At 39.4% G+C, this 15,254-nt stretch overlaps 1 protein-coding gene across 1 annotated transcript in view; it reads left to right on the top strand.

Annotated features, from left to right (window-relative positions):
* Positions 1–3,261: 3,261 nt before the first annotated feature.
* The window catches only part of MALRD1 (MAM and LDL receptor class A domain containing 1), a 279,653-nt gene continuing 267,660 nt past the window's right edge, over positions 3,262–15,254 (top strand). The window contains exons 1-4 of the mRNA XM_014945933.1: positions 3,262–3,424; positions 8,051–8,191; positions 14,126–14,220; positions 14,299–14,460. Of these exons, the coding sequence (XP_014801419.1) occupies positions 3,262–3,424; positions 8,051–8,191; positions 14,126–14,220; positions 14,299–14,460 (561 nt within the window). The remainder of the gene's footprint in view (positions 3,425–8,050; positions 8,192–14,125; positions 14,221–14,298; positions 14,461–15,254) is intronic.

Here is a 15,254-nt window from a genome sequence, read left to right as displayed (position 1 = left end):
TAAGTCAACACACTGACTTCTGTGTCTTGTACTGATGGAGTCCTTTTGTACAAGAATGTATTAGTAATGCCCATGTCTACCTGCTGAGCCCTGACTGGCCTACCATATCACGCACTGTAAATGTATTTACACAATGCAAATACTCTTCTTGACAGCCTAATCAGGAACTGCTGTGTCACCTCTGGTTATACACTTTTTCTTCTAAATACATTATTTCAGAGCTAGTCGTTATCCAAATTATGAGGGAAGGGGGAGGATTGTGTCTCTTTTCTCAAGTCACAGGCGACAGGACAAGAGGAAATGGCCTCAAGTTACACCAGGGGAGGTTCAGGCTGGATATTAGGAAAAATTTTTTCACTGAAAGGGTTCTCAGACATTGGAATGGGCTGCCCAGGGAGGTGGTTGAGGCCCCATCCCTGGAGGTGTTCAAAAGACAGGTTGATGTAGTGCTGGGAGGTCTGGTTTAGTGATGATGCTCCTTGTTTGTTGTGAGGGTGTCTATTTTTGTCAGTTAGGTTGACGGTTGGACAAGATGATCTTTAAGGTCCCTTCCAACCTAGAAGATTCTGTGATTCTGTCTATTACTAAATAACCCTGGACAAAGACTGACTATGTTGGCAGGTGCCGCGGGCGAAGTGGTTTTGACTCTGATCAGCGGTTTTAAGATTGTAAAATCTACTGTAGCAGATAGTGGGACATCATGGTGCCCTCGTTCATGCACGGCTTGCATGCAGGTGGCTTTTGTGATGGCTGTGGGTAACTCGGTTAGAGATTTAATGGGGATTAGGGAGGGCTGCCCAATAAGCTACTCGGCTGGTGATAGTTATTGCTGTTATAACAGTGGGTCTGGCTTCAGATTCAGGAGGATCTGTGGGGAACAGAGGAACCTCTTCTGACTCGCTATCATCGGGACTACCCCAAATGACTCTGTCCCAATCTTCAGGGGATCTTCCTAATCTGTACAATGTCAGGGGGGTGGGGAACCTGTATAAGCATCTTTTCGACCTTATCTCCTGATTTTTGCCTTTTCTCCTTTTCTTCCTGCAGTTGTTTTTGTAGCTGTTTGATTTTAATAGACAGCAGTAACTCAGTTGCCTTCGTGCTCTCTATTTCCTTCTCATTCCCTTTTCTATTCTCCCTGTCTTGATAGGCAGCTTCTAAACAAGTGCCCAACATCTTGCAGATAACTCCCTTATCTTTTCCACTCTTTGCTTGGCCCCTAGTTACTTTTAAGTGCTCTTCGACCACTTCTTAATTGTACCAATTATCATGAGCCCATTTCTCTGAGAATTCGAGGTGTGAGTTTGCTCTGTGCCTCCTTTAAATAATCAGTGATGACACCTGCCATCCTTTGACTATGCCAGTTATTGACTTCACTCATAAGAGAGAAGTAGTGAAATATTTATTAAGGTGAAACAGTGATTTAACAAAATTAGTAGTAAACGCGATGGTGTTTTATGCGATGGCAAGGTACACTTGATTATTTACTATGTAGAGGACGGGGTCATATAAACTGTCAGGGAGACCCTCCTGGAAACAGTGATTTAACAAAATTAGTAGTAAACGCGATGGTGTTTTATGCGATGGCAAGGTACACTTGATTATTTACTATGTAGAGGACGGGGTCATATAAACTGTCAGGGAGACCCTCCTGTGAGTCAGGAGGTTCAGAAAGGACCCCCCGACTTTCTAAACTCCTCAGAGCAGAGTCTGGGTGCAGCTGGATCCAATCCTCGTCCCAGACTTTGCCAACTGTTCATGTGTAAAGGATTATATACGTGCAATCAATCCTTTATATCACTTAGCTGAGATTTCAAAGTTTAGCGTGCTACTAGTCACTTATTGAGAATCTGTGGTGGCAAGGAATCTCTCGACCTCAAGGAGTAGAACTTTAAGCGAGCATCCTCACTCAAGGGGGAGATCCTGGCTTGCAGCCCAATGCCATATAGGAGACCTTAAAGGCCTCTTGGGTTGTCCGCTATTTATAGAGTAAGATAGTTGACCTATAGTCATATTCTCATGGGAATGAGATATAGAATCATAGAATGGTTTGGGTTGGAAGGGACCTCAAAGATCGAGTTCCAACCCCCCTGCCACGGGCAGGGACACCTCCCACTAGAGCAGGTTGCTCAAGGCCCCATCCAGCCTGGCCTTGAACACTTCCAGATATCTAGGTCCCTACTCCAGACAATGTTTGGCTGAGTTCCCAGCTGTCCCCCAAAGTCCAGGTTCAACTTATCACAACTCCCACTGGTGGTTATGGCTTGAGCAGGAGCTGGGGAGGGGGCAAAAGAGGGGAAAAACAGGGAGAGCACACCATCACAGCATGGTAATATATTGGAGGTCGATAAAAATGTAGTTTCCCCTAAAGATGAATTCCTGCAGTGGGTGGCAAATTCCTATCTTGACAAATTCTGACTGTGCTTGTGTGTATGATCAAACTGTTCCTAAGAATTCAGATATGGGATCCTAGGTATCTCTAATTGTTTTCTAACTGTGGGAAATGCTATAGTATCACACAAAATGTGATTTTATTCCAGAAAATACAGGAATCTAGTAATTTGGAAATATTATTGATGTCCAGTCCATTTGTGTATTTATGCAAATTGCGATTGCAGATACGATTCCGTTAACAACCAGGTACTCTGAAATAATTCAGTTGTTATCTACAACTGTAGCCCAAGTAAATAAGAAATACCAAATTCAACTATCGGCATCACATATCTACAGGCTCTGAAAATTCTAATTTTTTCCCTATCAATCACGATCCCTTTGATGCCAAATCAACTTTGAATTTCTCAGCTGTTTTCTGCATTTGATACACAAACTATTCATAAGTTTTGTAAACATTTGCCAACTCCCACTGAGGAAAAAGAAGAGATCTTTATAAATGTTGGCGATTTAGTAATTCGACTCTGTTGTCCTGTTATTTTCTCATCTAATATATTTGCAGACTATTGAGCAATAAATGCAGTCAGTAAGTTAATGACATACACTTGACTTAACATGAACCAAGATTTTTTTTAGTCATAAAACAGTGTTATAATTCAGTTAAATATTATCCAAAGACACACGGGGTTGAAAGTCACTGCTTTGCAGAAGCCATATTTCCCTTAAGCTGCGGACTCAGAAAGTGAGGTTCTAAAATCATCTTTCAGAGAGATGTGTGTAAACGGAGCTTTTTCAAAGACACTTCATGACCAAAGCTAGACAGTTAAAGTAATTCTTTTCCAGGTGAAACCTTAGATAGTAGCATAGCCCATGAACAAACTCCTATATTTCTGTGTGTTATGTTGCTTTGCTTTGGTAGATTCTTGGCCATCTACAGGAAGTGAATGCCAGCGCGGTGATGGCTCCTCTGCTCCACCTGGGGAATCTTGTATTTTTGCCAGCCAGTGTGGAGGCAGCAGTGATGAGAAACAAGGTAAGTAATACGTGTGATACAGTTTGATACCCAAACATGACAGCAGAGAGAACTGGGGGGGATTTTTTTTAACGTTACAAAAATATTCAGGAATTATCTTTTTTTCACCCTCTTCTTCATCTGATTTTCTCAAACAATTTTTTCCTGCTTCAATTTGATTTTTCCTGCTTAATTTTCAACCTCTGTACAGTGCACCTCTTTCATAAATCTTCATACAAATATTATGTAGTAAAGTAGGTGGTTTCTTATCCACCCAAAATTCAAAAATTCAGAGGTGATTCAACAAGCATAACTTTTTTTTCCATGATTGACATTAAAAGTTCTTGCTGAAAGTCAGATTTCATTCAAAATACCTAGACAAAGGTATAAGCAACAGAAACTTTTTTATTCTTTTTTTTTTTCCAGACTAGGCAAGGGGAGGAAATGTTCTTGAATTCATGAACTGATAATTTTAGCTTAATCTTTGACAGATTCAAAGGCTATGAATACGGTTGTTGTTGTTTTTCTTAAAGGAAAGATCTAAGCAGTGAGAATGAACTTTAACTGCTACAGCCTGAGTAAATTTGCATCAGAAATCTATGATTTCCAGAATACCGAAACACAAAATCATGCTGCAAATGATTTTTTATATGATACATAAGACAGTCCTGCTCTTTGAGGATCTTTGTTCTGGAGTGCAAAGAAGAGCTTGGATTTATAAAAAAGTCTACTTTTAACAAAAAGCTTATCTAAGTTCTTCCATTTTCTGTGCAACATAGGAAGCTACTGTATTTGTTGTATCTTTAAATTCAAAGTAGATGCTCTTTAGATGAGCCTGTGTGTTTGTGTGTGCTCTGAAAAATGCTAACTAAAGCATGTTAGTGATCATTGCATTCAGATTAAATCTGGGAGAAAGAAAAATAATATAAATCCAGATTCCTCAAATTAGAGCTGTGTGCCCAGATACCTGGGCTTTTTCTTCTTCTAATATGAATCCCTCTTTCATCCAATAACAATGAAGAAATATGATTGGAACAGGAGACTAGAATCACCTCTAGGATACTTGATTTTTGTGCCTCTGAAAATAAGACAATTGCTAAGACTCTATTGGATACCAGTATATTTTTAAACTTTTTTTCTGCTGTACTAAATTGTATTAAATGCCAGTGGCTGGGTATTATGTCTGTTGAATCCCCTGATGTGTGACTAACATAGGTCAGGTTAGCATATTTTTTTTTAAATCACTTGCACAAGAGATGGTTATGCTACATTTCACTGCACAGCCTTGAAATCCTCATTGTACTTGGTCTTGATTTCCCTGGAAAAGAGCGTTTCCTCCAGGCAGCATTTTCTATTAAGATTGCAGAACATGCAGCAGAGATGCATTCTTCCATTAATTTTTATGGAGGCTTTTTACCCTTGTTTGTTAAGTGAATACTGCGATAGACAAATGTGTATATGAAAGCAGAGAAATTAAAGTTGTTCCAAAGAGTGGTATAGAAATGTGAGCCTGTAGGCTCTGTGAAAGACCTGAATACCAGATAATGATGTTTTTGCAGTATGGATGACCAAGAGGTGTGGATCTGGGGGTGTTTGGATAATGCTCTGGGTGACTTCTCTCCTGGAGTTAGCTGTCACATAAAGATACAGATCAAAGTGGCAGTGGAAGAGTCACCCTGCTGCCACCCACTCTTCTGCTTTGGCATTATTGCAAATTGATTTTCCTACTTAGGTTTCATCTCTCTGATCTCATGTTTTGTAATGGTTCTCTGCTGTTTTCTCTGGGTTCTTAGGTTAAAGATGTTTCTGCACTGAAAATATATCAGAGTTGTAATTTTAGATGATATACTTCTGTTGTCATTTTTGACTTTGTATTTGGTTGGTTCTTGCTTTGCCATAGCATTGGAAAAGGAATGGAATAAACCCTACAGTTATTTTTTTTTACCTTGGAACTATTGCAAGATATTAACTAAGCAGTGAATGATAACTAACTACTCTTAAAAATATTTTGCTTTCAGAATATCCCAAACTGAGATTTTATACATATATAGACTTGAAATAGGACCTTAAACTGTAATGTGTTTCTGTGACACTTGGAATTTTTCCTTAGAGTTTATTTTAAACATTTTTTATGCTTACAGGAGATTCTGCAAAAGATGTCTAGAGCATTCTACACATTTCTTCCTTCTGGCTTTTTCCTCTCTTAGTAGTGACTTTATCTTTGTAAATCTATCTTTTAGCAAATTTACATGGGTTTGCTTTCAAATTATATTTTCTATGGAATATTGCCTTGGAAAATAGTCATGATCGATCTGGGTTGTCTGTTTCTTGGGTTTGTTTTTTTTTTTAATTTAAAAAGATACTATTCTTGCTATTTTGTACGTATTGATTTTAAATCGTTTTTTTTTCAGCTGTAAGGAAATTTCTGAGGAATACTGACTGAGATTTGGTGCATTTCATGTAACGTGAAGCAGATATGCCTCAGCAGTGCTCGTGCTTTTGATGAACCGCTGACATGTTTTTTTTTTAATTTAAAAAGATACTATTCTACATGGGTTTGCTTTCAAATTATATTTTCTACGGAATATTGCCTTGGAAAATAGTCATGATTGATCTGGGTTGTTGTCTGTTTGTTTTTGTTTTTTTTTTAATTTAAAAAGATACTATTCTTGCTATTTTGTACGTATTGATTTTAAATCAGTTTTTTTCAGCTGTAAGGAGATTTCTGAGGAATACTGACTGTGATTTGGTGCATTTCATGTACCAAATACCAAATACCAAAGCAGATATGCCTCAGCAGTGCTCGTGCTTTTGATGAACCGCTGACATGCTTTTCAGCCACTTAAAGAGCTAAGGAATAAAAGTAGCAATAAAATGTTAGTTGATGAATCAGCCAATCTGCACATTAACTTGAGCCTGGAACGCTTATATGAAATATATCTATCTTCCCCTCTCTCACCTTATAATTAACTGTTGCAGTAAGCTGATGTGAATATGAAAGCCATGAAATTGAACATCATAGTGTGACTATAAATGTTGCGGTTGCAACATCATTTAAAATGATTAGTGAAGTGTGGTAATATAGAATAGTCTGAAAACATTAGCAGGGGCCTGGAGTGGGCACCAGTTTGAGGGAGAACACAGAATCACAGAATCTTCTAGGTTGGAAGGGACCTTAAAGATCATCTTGTCCAACCGTCAACCTAACTGACAAAAATAGACACCCACACAACAAACAAGGAGCATCATCACTAAACCAGACCTCCCAGCACTACATCAACCCGTCTTTTGAACACCTCCAGGGATGGTGCCTCAACCACCTCCCTGGGTAGCCCATTCCAATGGCTGAGAACACAAAGGCATTGAAGCTCTCGGTAATATAGAATAGTCTGAAAACATTAGCAGGGGCCTGGAGTGGGCACCAGTTTGAGAGAGAGCACAAAGCCATTGAAGCTCTGAGGTCTAACCAGAATCCTGGTCAGAAGGCAGAGCCTTAACCTATCGTCCTCCGCGATGTAAGAGAAAATGTGAGTGAGCTGAAGGTTTCCATACAGCAGATGAAACCTGCAGACACTTCCACATATCTGTCCTGTTTGGGATGAAGTTGCAATAAACTTGGTCTTTAGAGATGCATCTGATTAGATTTTTTTTTTTTTAAATCCTTCCATTACTACAATAAGTGGTTGAAGGAATGGGACTGTCCAGCCTGTTAGGCACTTGTAAACTCTTTAAATTCAGCTTTGATGCTATGGAAAAAGAATGTTCTGCCTCCTTTTACTAACCTGTGGTGCCCTACAGGGGAAGGTGGAAGGGGGAGAAAAGTAGTCTTTTGCCACCACGTTGCTATGTGCACTACAAGAAATAAGGTCAGAGGAAAGGGAAGTGGGGAGACTGTGTCATTCTGGGGACGTGTTTCAGCTCTTCTCTGAACAGCGTGGTTCTTGCTTTAATGCAGCAGCTTAGTAAAGACACTGAGCACTGGTAAACTCTGGAGGATGTCGGATGATGAGAGCCTCACCTTTCTGTTATTAAGCCCTGGGGTGTTTCTGGGAATGGGCTTATACTCCAAGTTCCCCAAAAACGCAGGTTGCAAAATGGTGAAATAAATAGTAGTGGAATAAAAATATGCTTGTTTTTTCTATCTGGTTATTTCCTGGTGTTAAGTGTTTGTTTTTCTTTGCAAGAACGCTGGGTAAACAGAGGGTATACTGAAGTTCTTCAGCTGCAATACATTTTAAAAACAGCCTTTGCATATAAGCTGCGTTAGCTTGAACAGTTTCCTACAGACATATTTGTGAAGAAAAAAAGCTTATTAACATAAGCTTTTCCCAACACATTCCCAAATTAGTGGCATAATATAAATGGCTTGGTTTGGCTGGAGTGGAGTGGGGGCTGGTGGTTTGTTTTGTTGTTGGTTTGTTGTTTTTTTTTTTTTTTTTTTTTTTTCAGTGTTCATTCTCTCTTGTCCCTCTTCCACTGTCCTGTTTCTTTTTGTTCATGATTTGAAAATTCTGGTGTTTCTTACTTTTCCTAGGAAACCATTCAGAGTGTTTCTGTGTGCTAATTAAATAGCAAATGATGGTGAGAACACATCCCTTTGCTTCTGTTTTTGAGGTTTTAATTTTTCTTTTGTTTGATTCAATTCAGGTTCGTCCTGTGAAAAGTGTGATTTTGAAACTGACCAATGCAAAGCTCTTCATGAACTGAATTTACAGCCTGGATGGATACAAAGAAATGGTCGATCTGGCTTGGGACCACCGTACTCTGACCACAGTGGAAATGACAGTGGTAAGAATCCTCATGGTTTTTGAAGGAACCATGGGCTCTTCCAAATTATGTAGTCCTCTTTTTTTATTTGCTTAATTTTACTAATTTCTTGAGAGTTCAGTTGGATTCTGTCACATGTTTTCTGGGCACTCGTGTGCAAGTCTTTAGGTGATTGTAATTACAATAACCCAGGTTTCCAGGAAAAAAAGACAGTATTCCAGAAAGCAATTCTTGTTATCATGGAGGAGCAAGTAATCAGTCATCGAGAGTCGTGTTTATCTATCTGAGTGACCTTTACCTGTTTTGGAGATCAGGTGATAATTTCAATCTTGATGGTTGCAAAGTTTAGAAATGAGTACTGGATCCCCCATTTCAAGGCATTTTTTTCTTCTTTTCTTGGATTGGTGAATGCCTGAAGTATGCGTATCTATTATCTCTGGCTAATATTGCAGTTCCAAACAATTTGAGAGAAGGTGACTTTGGACAGGGGACAGGAAGAACCTTGATAGTCTGTTTGAGCCGGGTCCCCTCTAACTCTTATTAAAATTCCACTTTGCATTAAAGACTGTCCCTCAACTAAGTAATTTGTTGTCCCTGTCCTTAGATAAAATATGTTCCTTGTGCTTGTCTAATTGCCAAGTTAACCTTACTTTCCAAAACCTGGCTTCTTCCTTCTGTAGTATGTGATTTACTTCATACCTTTTTAGTTAATTGGAGCCAACTTCTTTAGCTGCAGTAGGCCTTCTCCTGCTTTCCAAAGCTATCAGAAAACTTGTTTGGAAGAAAGCAAGGAAGGAGGGAATGAATTGGATGGGAACCTCTAGTCTCACAGTAAAGATGTGAGCTGGTTGAAGGAGTCACCCCAAACTGTTTAATTCTCTTCTCTGTATTTTCTGTTGTTCTCTTTCCTTTTGTCCAACCACCCCCTCCCATCTCTCCTGTGCACACAGTGGTGCAGCAGGCCTCAGAGCAAGCACCTGAAGGCAGGCATGCAGTATTGGAGAGTGCACAAGAATATAACCTTATGCAGGACTGAAGTGTTGCTGTGAGACTGATTAGCCTAGGTGTTTTTCACCTCGTTCCAAACTGTGATTATCTGGGGGTGTGGATATCTGTACTGTTCTAAAGCAATTGGTATCTACACATTGCATAAGCTACCAAACAGGTAGAAGTTCCATATAATGATAATGTGAGTTGGTGGTTTAAAGGTGGATACGTTTAAAACTTGTTTAGAAATTAGCAAAATGAAAACAGCACATTAAATTTAAAAGCTTTTCATAGAAAAAAAATCAACAAAAAAAACCCACCTACATTTTCCTGCAAGTTCTTATTCCACAGCTGATCATTTTCATGATGCTCTGCAATTTGGAAACTTTACCCACATAGTACACTTCTAATAACTTCAGTTTTGCTTGTGTTTAGCATTCAAGCACATCCTGCAAAGGTCAACAGGTACAGCAAAAAAAGAAAGCATGGTATAGATCAGACAAATATTGAGAACAGCTGAATCAATTCTGTGAACCACCCCTATTAACAGATATAAATAACTTCCATTATGCTCTGGTCAAATCTGTTATCTCAAACCCTTCATGCCAGAAGTTAGGTGCCAAAAAAGGACTGTTGAGGTTTAATTGCAGCCAGTAATTAAGAAAGACACAGCCACTTGCTTCCTGCCCCCGGTGGGATGGGGGAGAGAAGTGGAAGAGTAAAAGTGAAAAAAGTCATGGGTTGAGATAAAAACAGTTTATTAATTAAAATGAAATAATAATGTTTAAAAATTGTAAGGAAAAGAAGGAAAAAAAAGAGAGAGAAAAATAAACCCTAGGAAAAACAAGTGGTGCTAGTGGAAACAATTGCTCACCACCAACTGCTCAAAGCCCAGCCAGCCCCTGAGCAGCAGCCCTTATGGCAGCCTCTCCCCTAGTTTTATTTATAAGCAAGGCATCATATGGCACGGAATATCCCTTTAGTCACTTCAGGTGAGTTGTCACAGCTGTATCCCCTTTTTGTGCACCCCCAGCCTATTCAGTGGTGGGGTGAGAAGCAGAAAAGGCCTTGACTCTGTGTAAGCACTGCTCAGCGGTAACTAAAAAAAACCATCATAGTGTTAACAACACTATTTTCAGCGCAAATCCAAAATATAGCCCCTTACAAGGTACTAGGAAGAAATGTAACGCTATCCAAGCCCAAACCAGTGCAGTGCACCAAGCTTCTGAAGCTAAGGCTCTTTTTAAATAAAAGTTGATTTAAACTGTTGTTGGCACATAAATTTGAGTAACTGGTTACCAGACTTTTTTTTCAGAAAAATAAGTTTTATTTCAAGTATGTAAGTTGTGAAACACTTAAAAATAATAACAGCTCTTCTCATAAGGAAGCAGAGGAGGTAAATACTACAGAATAAAAATATAGCAAACTCCTGGCTAGAATCACAATTAATTAACCAGGCAACAGAATCTTGCTCTAGTTGAGTTTCTAGGGTTTGTGCTTGACACTGCATCAGGATGTAGCAAAAAAACTTGAAAGATATTCTATATCTAATAAAAGTGATTACCTTTAACTTGGAAAGAACTGGTGGTGAGGAGGATATTTAACTTACGCAGACACACAAAGTCAGCAAAAGATTGAGAACCATCAACTTCAAGTGTTCGTTACAGAGGAAGCAAACTGTTTGGTCTTCTGCGTATTCCCATCGACTTGGTTTGGGAGCTCAGTCACCACCATATCTCCTAGGTCTGATTTGTGCAGTAGCCATACGTTGTGGATGGAAATGTTTGACACAGTTATGATTTAGCAGCACTTCAAAATTCTTTATTGATTTGAGGTAGATCAAGAGGTTGAATTTTAGCAGCACTTCATCATTAACCAACTTTAGGATTTACGAGATGATTTAGCAAAATAATTGAACAGCAACTTAATTACAGATTTGAAAATGACAAGATTCACACTGACTTACTGTCAGGTATCCTGAACCAATATGTGTATGTACACGTGAGCACGAACATACAAACACACACCACTCGAGGGGTTGCACACCCCCTGTCCCCCAGTCTTTAACTGCTAGGACCAAAGGTGCCTTCCCAGCAGATGACTCTAGTGAGCCCATGGGTGCCCCTGTTGATTCCTTATGCATGGACAGACAAATAGACAGAATGCATTTGGACCTAGTAAAGTATAACACCCACACTCGTAAGAGCTAATGTGTATATTAAAGACACATGGATAGAGAGGTGGATGAAAGAGAGGCACAGTTAAATAGTCAAGACTTCCCTCTTTTTGAGTTTGGAGTAAACGCTTACAATGCATTGGCATTCCTTAGTGGGTGATAACTGAGGCTTGGGAGGGAATGTTGACTCTCCCTGGCCTTTTACACCTTGAGGTGTCTGCCTTGAGCGGTGTCCAAACGTAGGGGGGATGTTGGTTATTGCCTGCTGGAATCCAGAACAGCTCGAAGGGTCTTACTAGAATTGCTGCTTATAGGGTCTGAGATAATTTACTTTCATCGGGTACTTTTCCACTCCGGCCTAACTCAGACAAGGGGATATTCTGGTATTTTCCACGTGTTACCCAGAACTTGCTAGAGCTTGAAGTTCTGGTATCACTCCCCCTCTTTTGGTCATGACCTATATATTGTCAGGAGTGATCAACTATTGCTGTCACTTCCAAAGAACAGGAGTCACGGGAGCCTAGTGTGCTTAAGGGGTTGCTGTACTGTTCTGGTTCATTACCCTCCACCTTTTTTCTTTCTTTTATGTTGGACTGTTATGTTCCAGTAAAGTTCTTGTCCATTGTATTGTTATGTGGGGAGGAAATCGCACTAAGCACTGAGTGACCTAAAGGGGGAGGAGGGGGTGTTGCATCACCACTCCATATTAATCTAAGCTATTTTGATCATATAACAGAAAGTTTGAATACTTATTCAGCTTGCTGGGAGGCTTTACACTCAGATCTGTGAACTGTATGGCGAAGGAGAGTTAATTGTAGTTTGGTTTTCTACCTGGAGAATGGCTAAACTGTATTTTCATTTTCTGAATGCTTGTTCTAATTGCCTAGGAAATATTTATCTCCTTATGGCAGCTGTTCAAGTTTTCCCACTGCTGGTGACTCAACAGATTGTGTAATCAGTTTTATGTTGGTTCCTGCTTAAAGACCAGAAATTATATTGTACGGTGACAATTGAGCAGAGTGTGCTCTATGGCAGAGCATGAAAGGGAAGAGATCCGGCCATCAGGATAAGCGATGGCACACGCATTAGCAGAAGAGCAAAGATCACTTCTTACATGTAACTCCTTTGAAGATTTATGTAATCATTTACCAGAAGGTAACAGGTTTTGTTTAGCTCTGTCTCTCCTCATGATTCTCATTTTCGTAGAAAATATAGTTGAACAGACCAGTGACAACCACTCAAAAGAATCTAAAGCAAAGCTGGTTTTACAAACTGAAGCCTATTTTCTATGCAGAGGTTTAATATAAAATCACTGTTCAAAGAATTTCTTAAAACGATCATTTCTGCCCCACCTGTATAAGACACAATTTCTTTGGCAAGTGAAATCTGACCTTGTTTATGAGTCTTAGATAAATGTATCTCTTGGGAATTAAAAGAAAAAAGGTTCAAAATTTTATGGAAGCTAAAAACCAGTGGAGTCAAGGATAGGGCTCTGCTGAGGCACCAAGCCATCTGCTGTGGGTAGGAAGAATATCTGTGCAGCTGGCAGGCTCTGAAAGCACTGCCTGAGCTGTTGTGAAAGGCCTGAAGCCAGGGGAGAGCAGGGCCGCTGCTCTGTAGCAGGCTGAAAAATGCATTTTTGTGGTGGATTCCTTAGCTGGCTCCAGCACTGAGCTAGACTTATGGTCTTTTGGCAGCGAGCTTCCAGTTGCAGGCAAGGATGAGAAGTCAGAGTGGGTAGTATCCTCTGATATTTGGTTTCTGTAGGACTCTTTATTTTTAGGATGCTTTTTTTCCTTTCGGTCCCGCTTGCTTTTTTTCTCCTTTCTCCGCTTTTCTCCCTTCATTTACATGTTAATGCCAGAGGGCAACAGTTTACCTCACGTGGCTTGGAGTTTGGGAAGGAGGGGAGAAGAGAAAGGAAGGTGGTGGGGAGCAGAAGGCTGAATCCCGTTGCATCCTTTAATATCTAACATTATCTGAAGACTTCATGTTCAGAAAGGGCCAAATTTTGACTAGTGGTTTTCGATATCCTAAAATAGGGTGGTTGCCTTCTGTCCTCTAGACGATCTGAAACAATATTGTCAGGAAGAGACAAAATCAGTCAAAAGGCATAGCAACAACCATGTTTTACTAACTTGTTGAGCTGTTACATCTTTCAAGTAAAGCAAAGCTTTAATTTGGACTTGTTTTGTAAATGGAAAGATAATGGCATCTTTAATGGTATTGTGAAGATTCTGAGGACAGTCCTTCATAAAGGGGATACCACAGCCTCCTCCCTGCAAAGAGGCAATTTTCTGAGCAACCAAAAAACAGACCCGTGTCTTGTGGAACAGAAGAACACCATAGGCTCCTCTCCTGCCTTCCATCAGCTCTTCAAAGACTTGAACCGCTGTAATAAATCTGTGTCGTTGCTCACAATAGTTTGTTGTTTATGCATGAAATATGCAATCTATTCAGTCATTGGGGTTTAAGCTCTTTGATCAGCTTGCTGAGTTAGTCTTAGATTTGTCCCCCAATTTGCACTTTTTCAGTTTTCAAGTCAAATAGGAAACATTTTGGAACCCTACTTGAAATTTCAGCGAGCATGTGGAGCAATACTATGTCAGTATTTAATATGAGCAAATGCTTGGCATGCAGTGGCTACAAGTATGATAAGAATCTTTTCTGGGTAAAAACTTCTAGTTGGCTTTTTAGTTATTACCTTTATATGGCCTCTTCTTGTTTTACTGTTATATTTCATATAACTTCTCTCCAAGCTTCTAAGATTTCTTTTTTATTCCTTTTAATAGCTTATTTCCTCTCATTGTCCTCTGAAATGCGATCCTCTTCTGCAACTTTAAGGACCAATGTTTTCCTTCCAACTGATGAAGAACACATTTGTCAGGTATTTTGATGCATAGTCCTTGTATTTCGTAGTTTGTCACAGTATTTCCCTGGAATAATCAGACTTTTTATGTCCTAGATTACATTTCATTATTGGATCAGTCATGTGAGTGGCACATTGATGGTGGGGCTCCAAAAGTCCTCTGAAGATACTATTACAAACATCTGGCAAGATTCAGGAGAACTGCAAAATCAGTGGAAATCAAAGACCATCATAATCAATAGCACTGAAAAATATGAGGTTGGTACACAGAGGTGACTGTAAATTGCACTTATTAAATGGTTTATAAATTACAGGGTTTTTAACAACTCAAACCTAAATGTTTTGTAAATGGAAAGTGTTATCATGAGGTAAAAGAGAGAGAAGCCATTTGGAGGTTCATGCTTGGCAGTAACAAATATTGCTTGTTCTTATCTCTTGGTGGTGTTGAAACCAATACCAAACCTTACTTAAACTGTGTATGTGTCTTAAATAAAACAGTCTCATTACATCATAAATAATCTACCTGCCCATAGAGGTGATACACTCAGGATCTTAACTTTCAATACAGTACTCCCTTAGCCTCAATCGAACTGTACCAATAAACTCAAGGTTTAATTTATATAGGAAGTACCATTCTATGCTACAGGTTACTGTTCTGTATACTGTACTTAACTATTCATTGTAGCTTTGAGCCTTTGTCACAGAACACGTGCATCTGGTTTTATTTTGCTCAAAGCTGCTGAAAAACAATGTAAGTCTCATAGGTTATTTAAATGTTTTTACATGTGCATTTACACAAAGCACAGTAAATATAACTTCGGGCTACGATACCATGGATGATGTACACTCACTGTTTTGCATAATTCTGGAGGGAAAGTGGGGAGCAAAGAAAATCAGAGGCGTTTGTTTCCTCCTACAGTAGTTACTGTGAAGAGTTGGTTAGCATACAAACCTGAAGGCATGAAAGCATAACCTCATTTCAATAAACCATATGAGAAACACAATTACTTGACTTGCAGAGGCAATGTTGTGCTAAAACATCCGACTAAATC

Source organism: Calidris pugnax, unplaced genomic scaffold (genome assembly GCF_001431845.1).
Source record: "Calidris pugnax isolate Ruff unplaced genomic scaffold, ASM143184v1 scaffold19, whole genome shotgun sequence".
NCBI lineage: Eukaryota > Metazoa > Chordata > Aves > Charadriiformes > Scolopacidae > Calidris > Calidris pugnax.
This window is presented reverse-complemented; position numbering and strand designations above follow the sequence as displayed.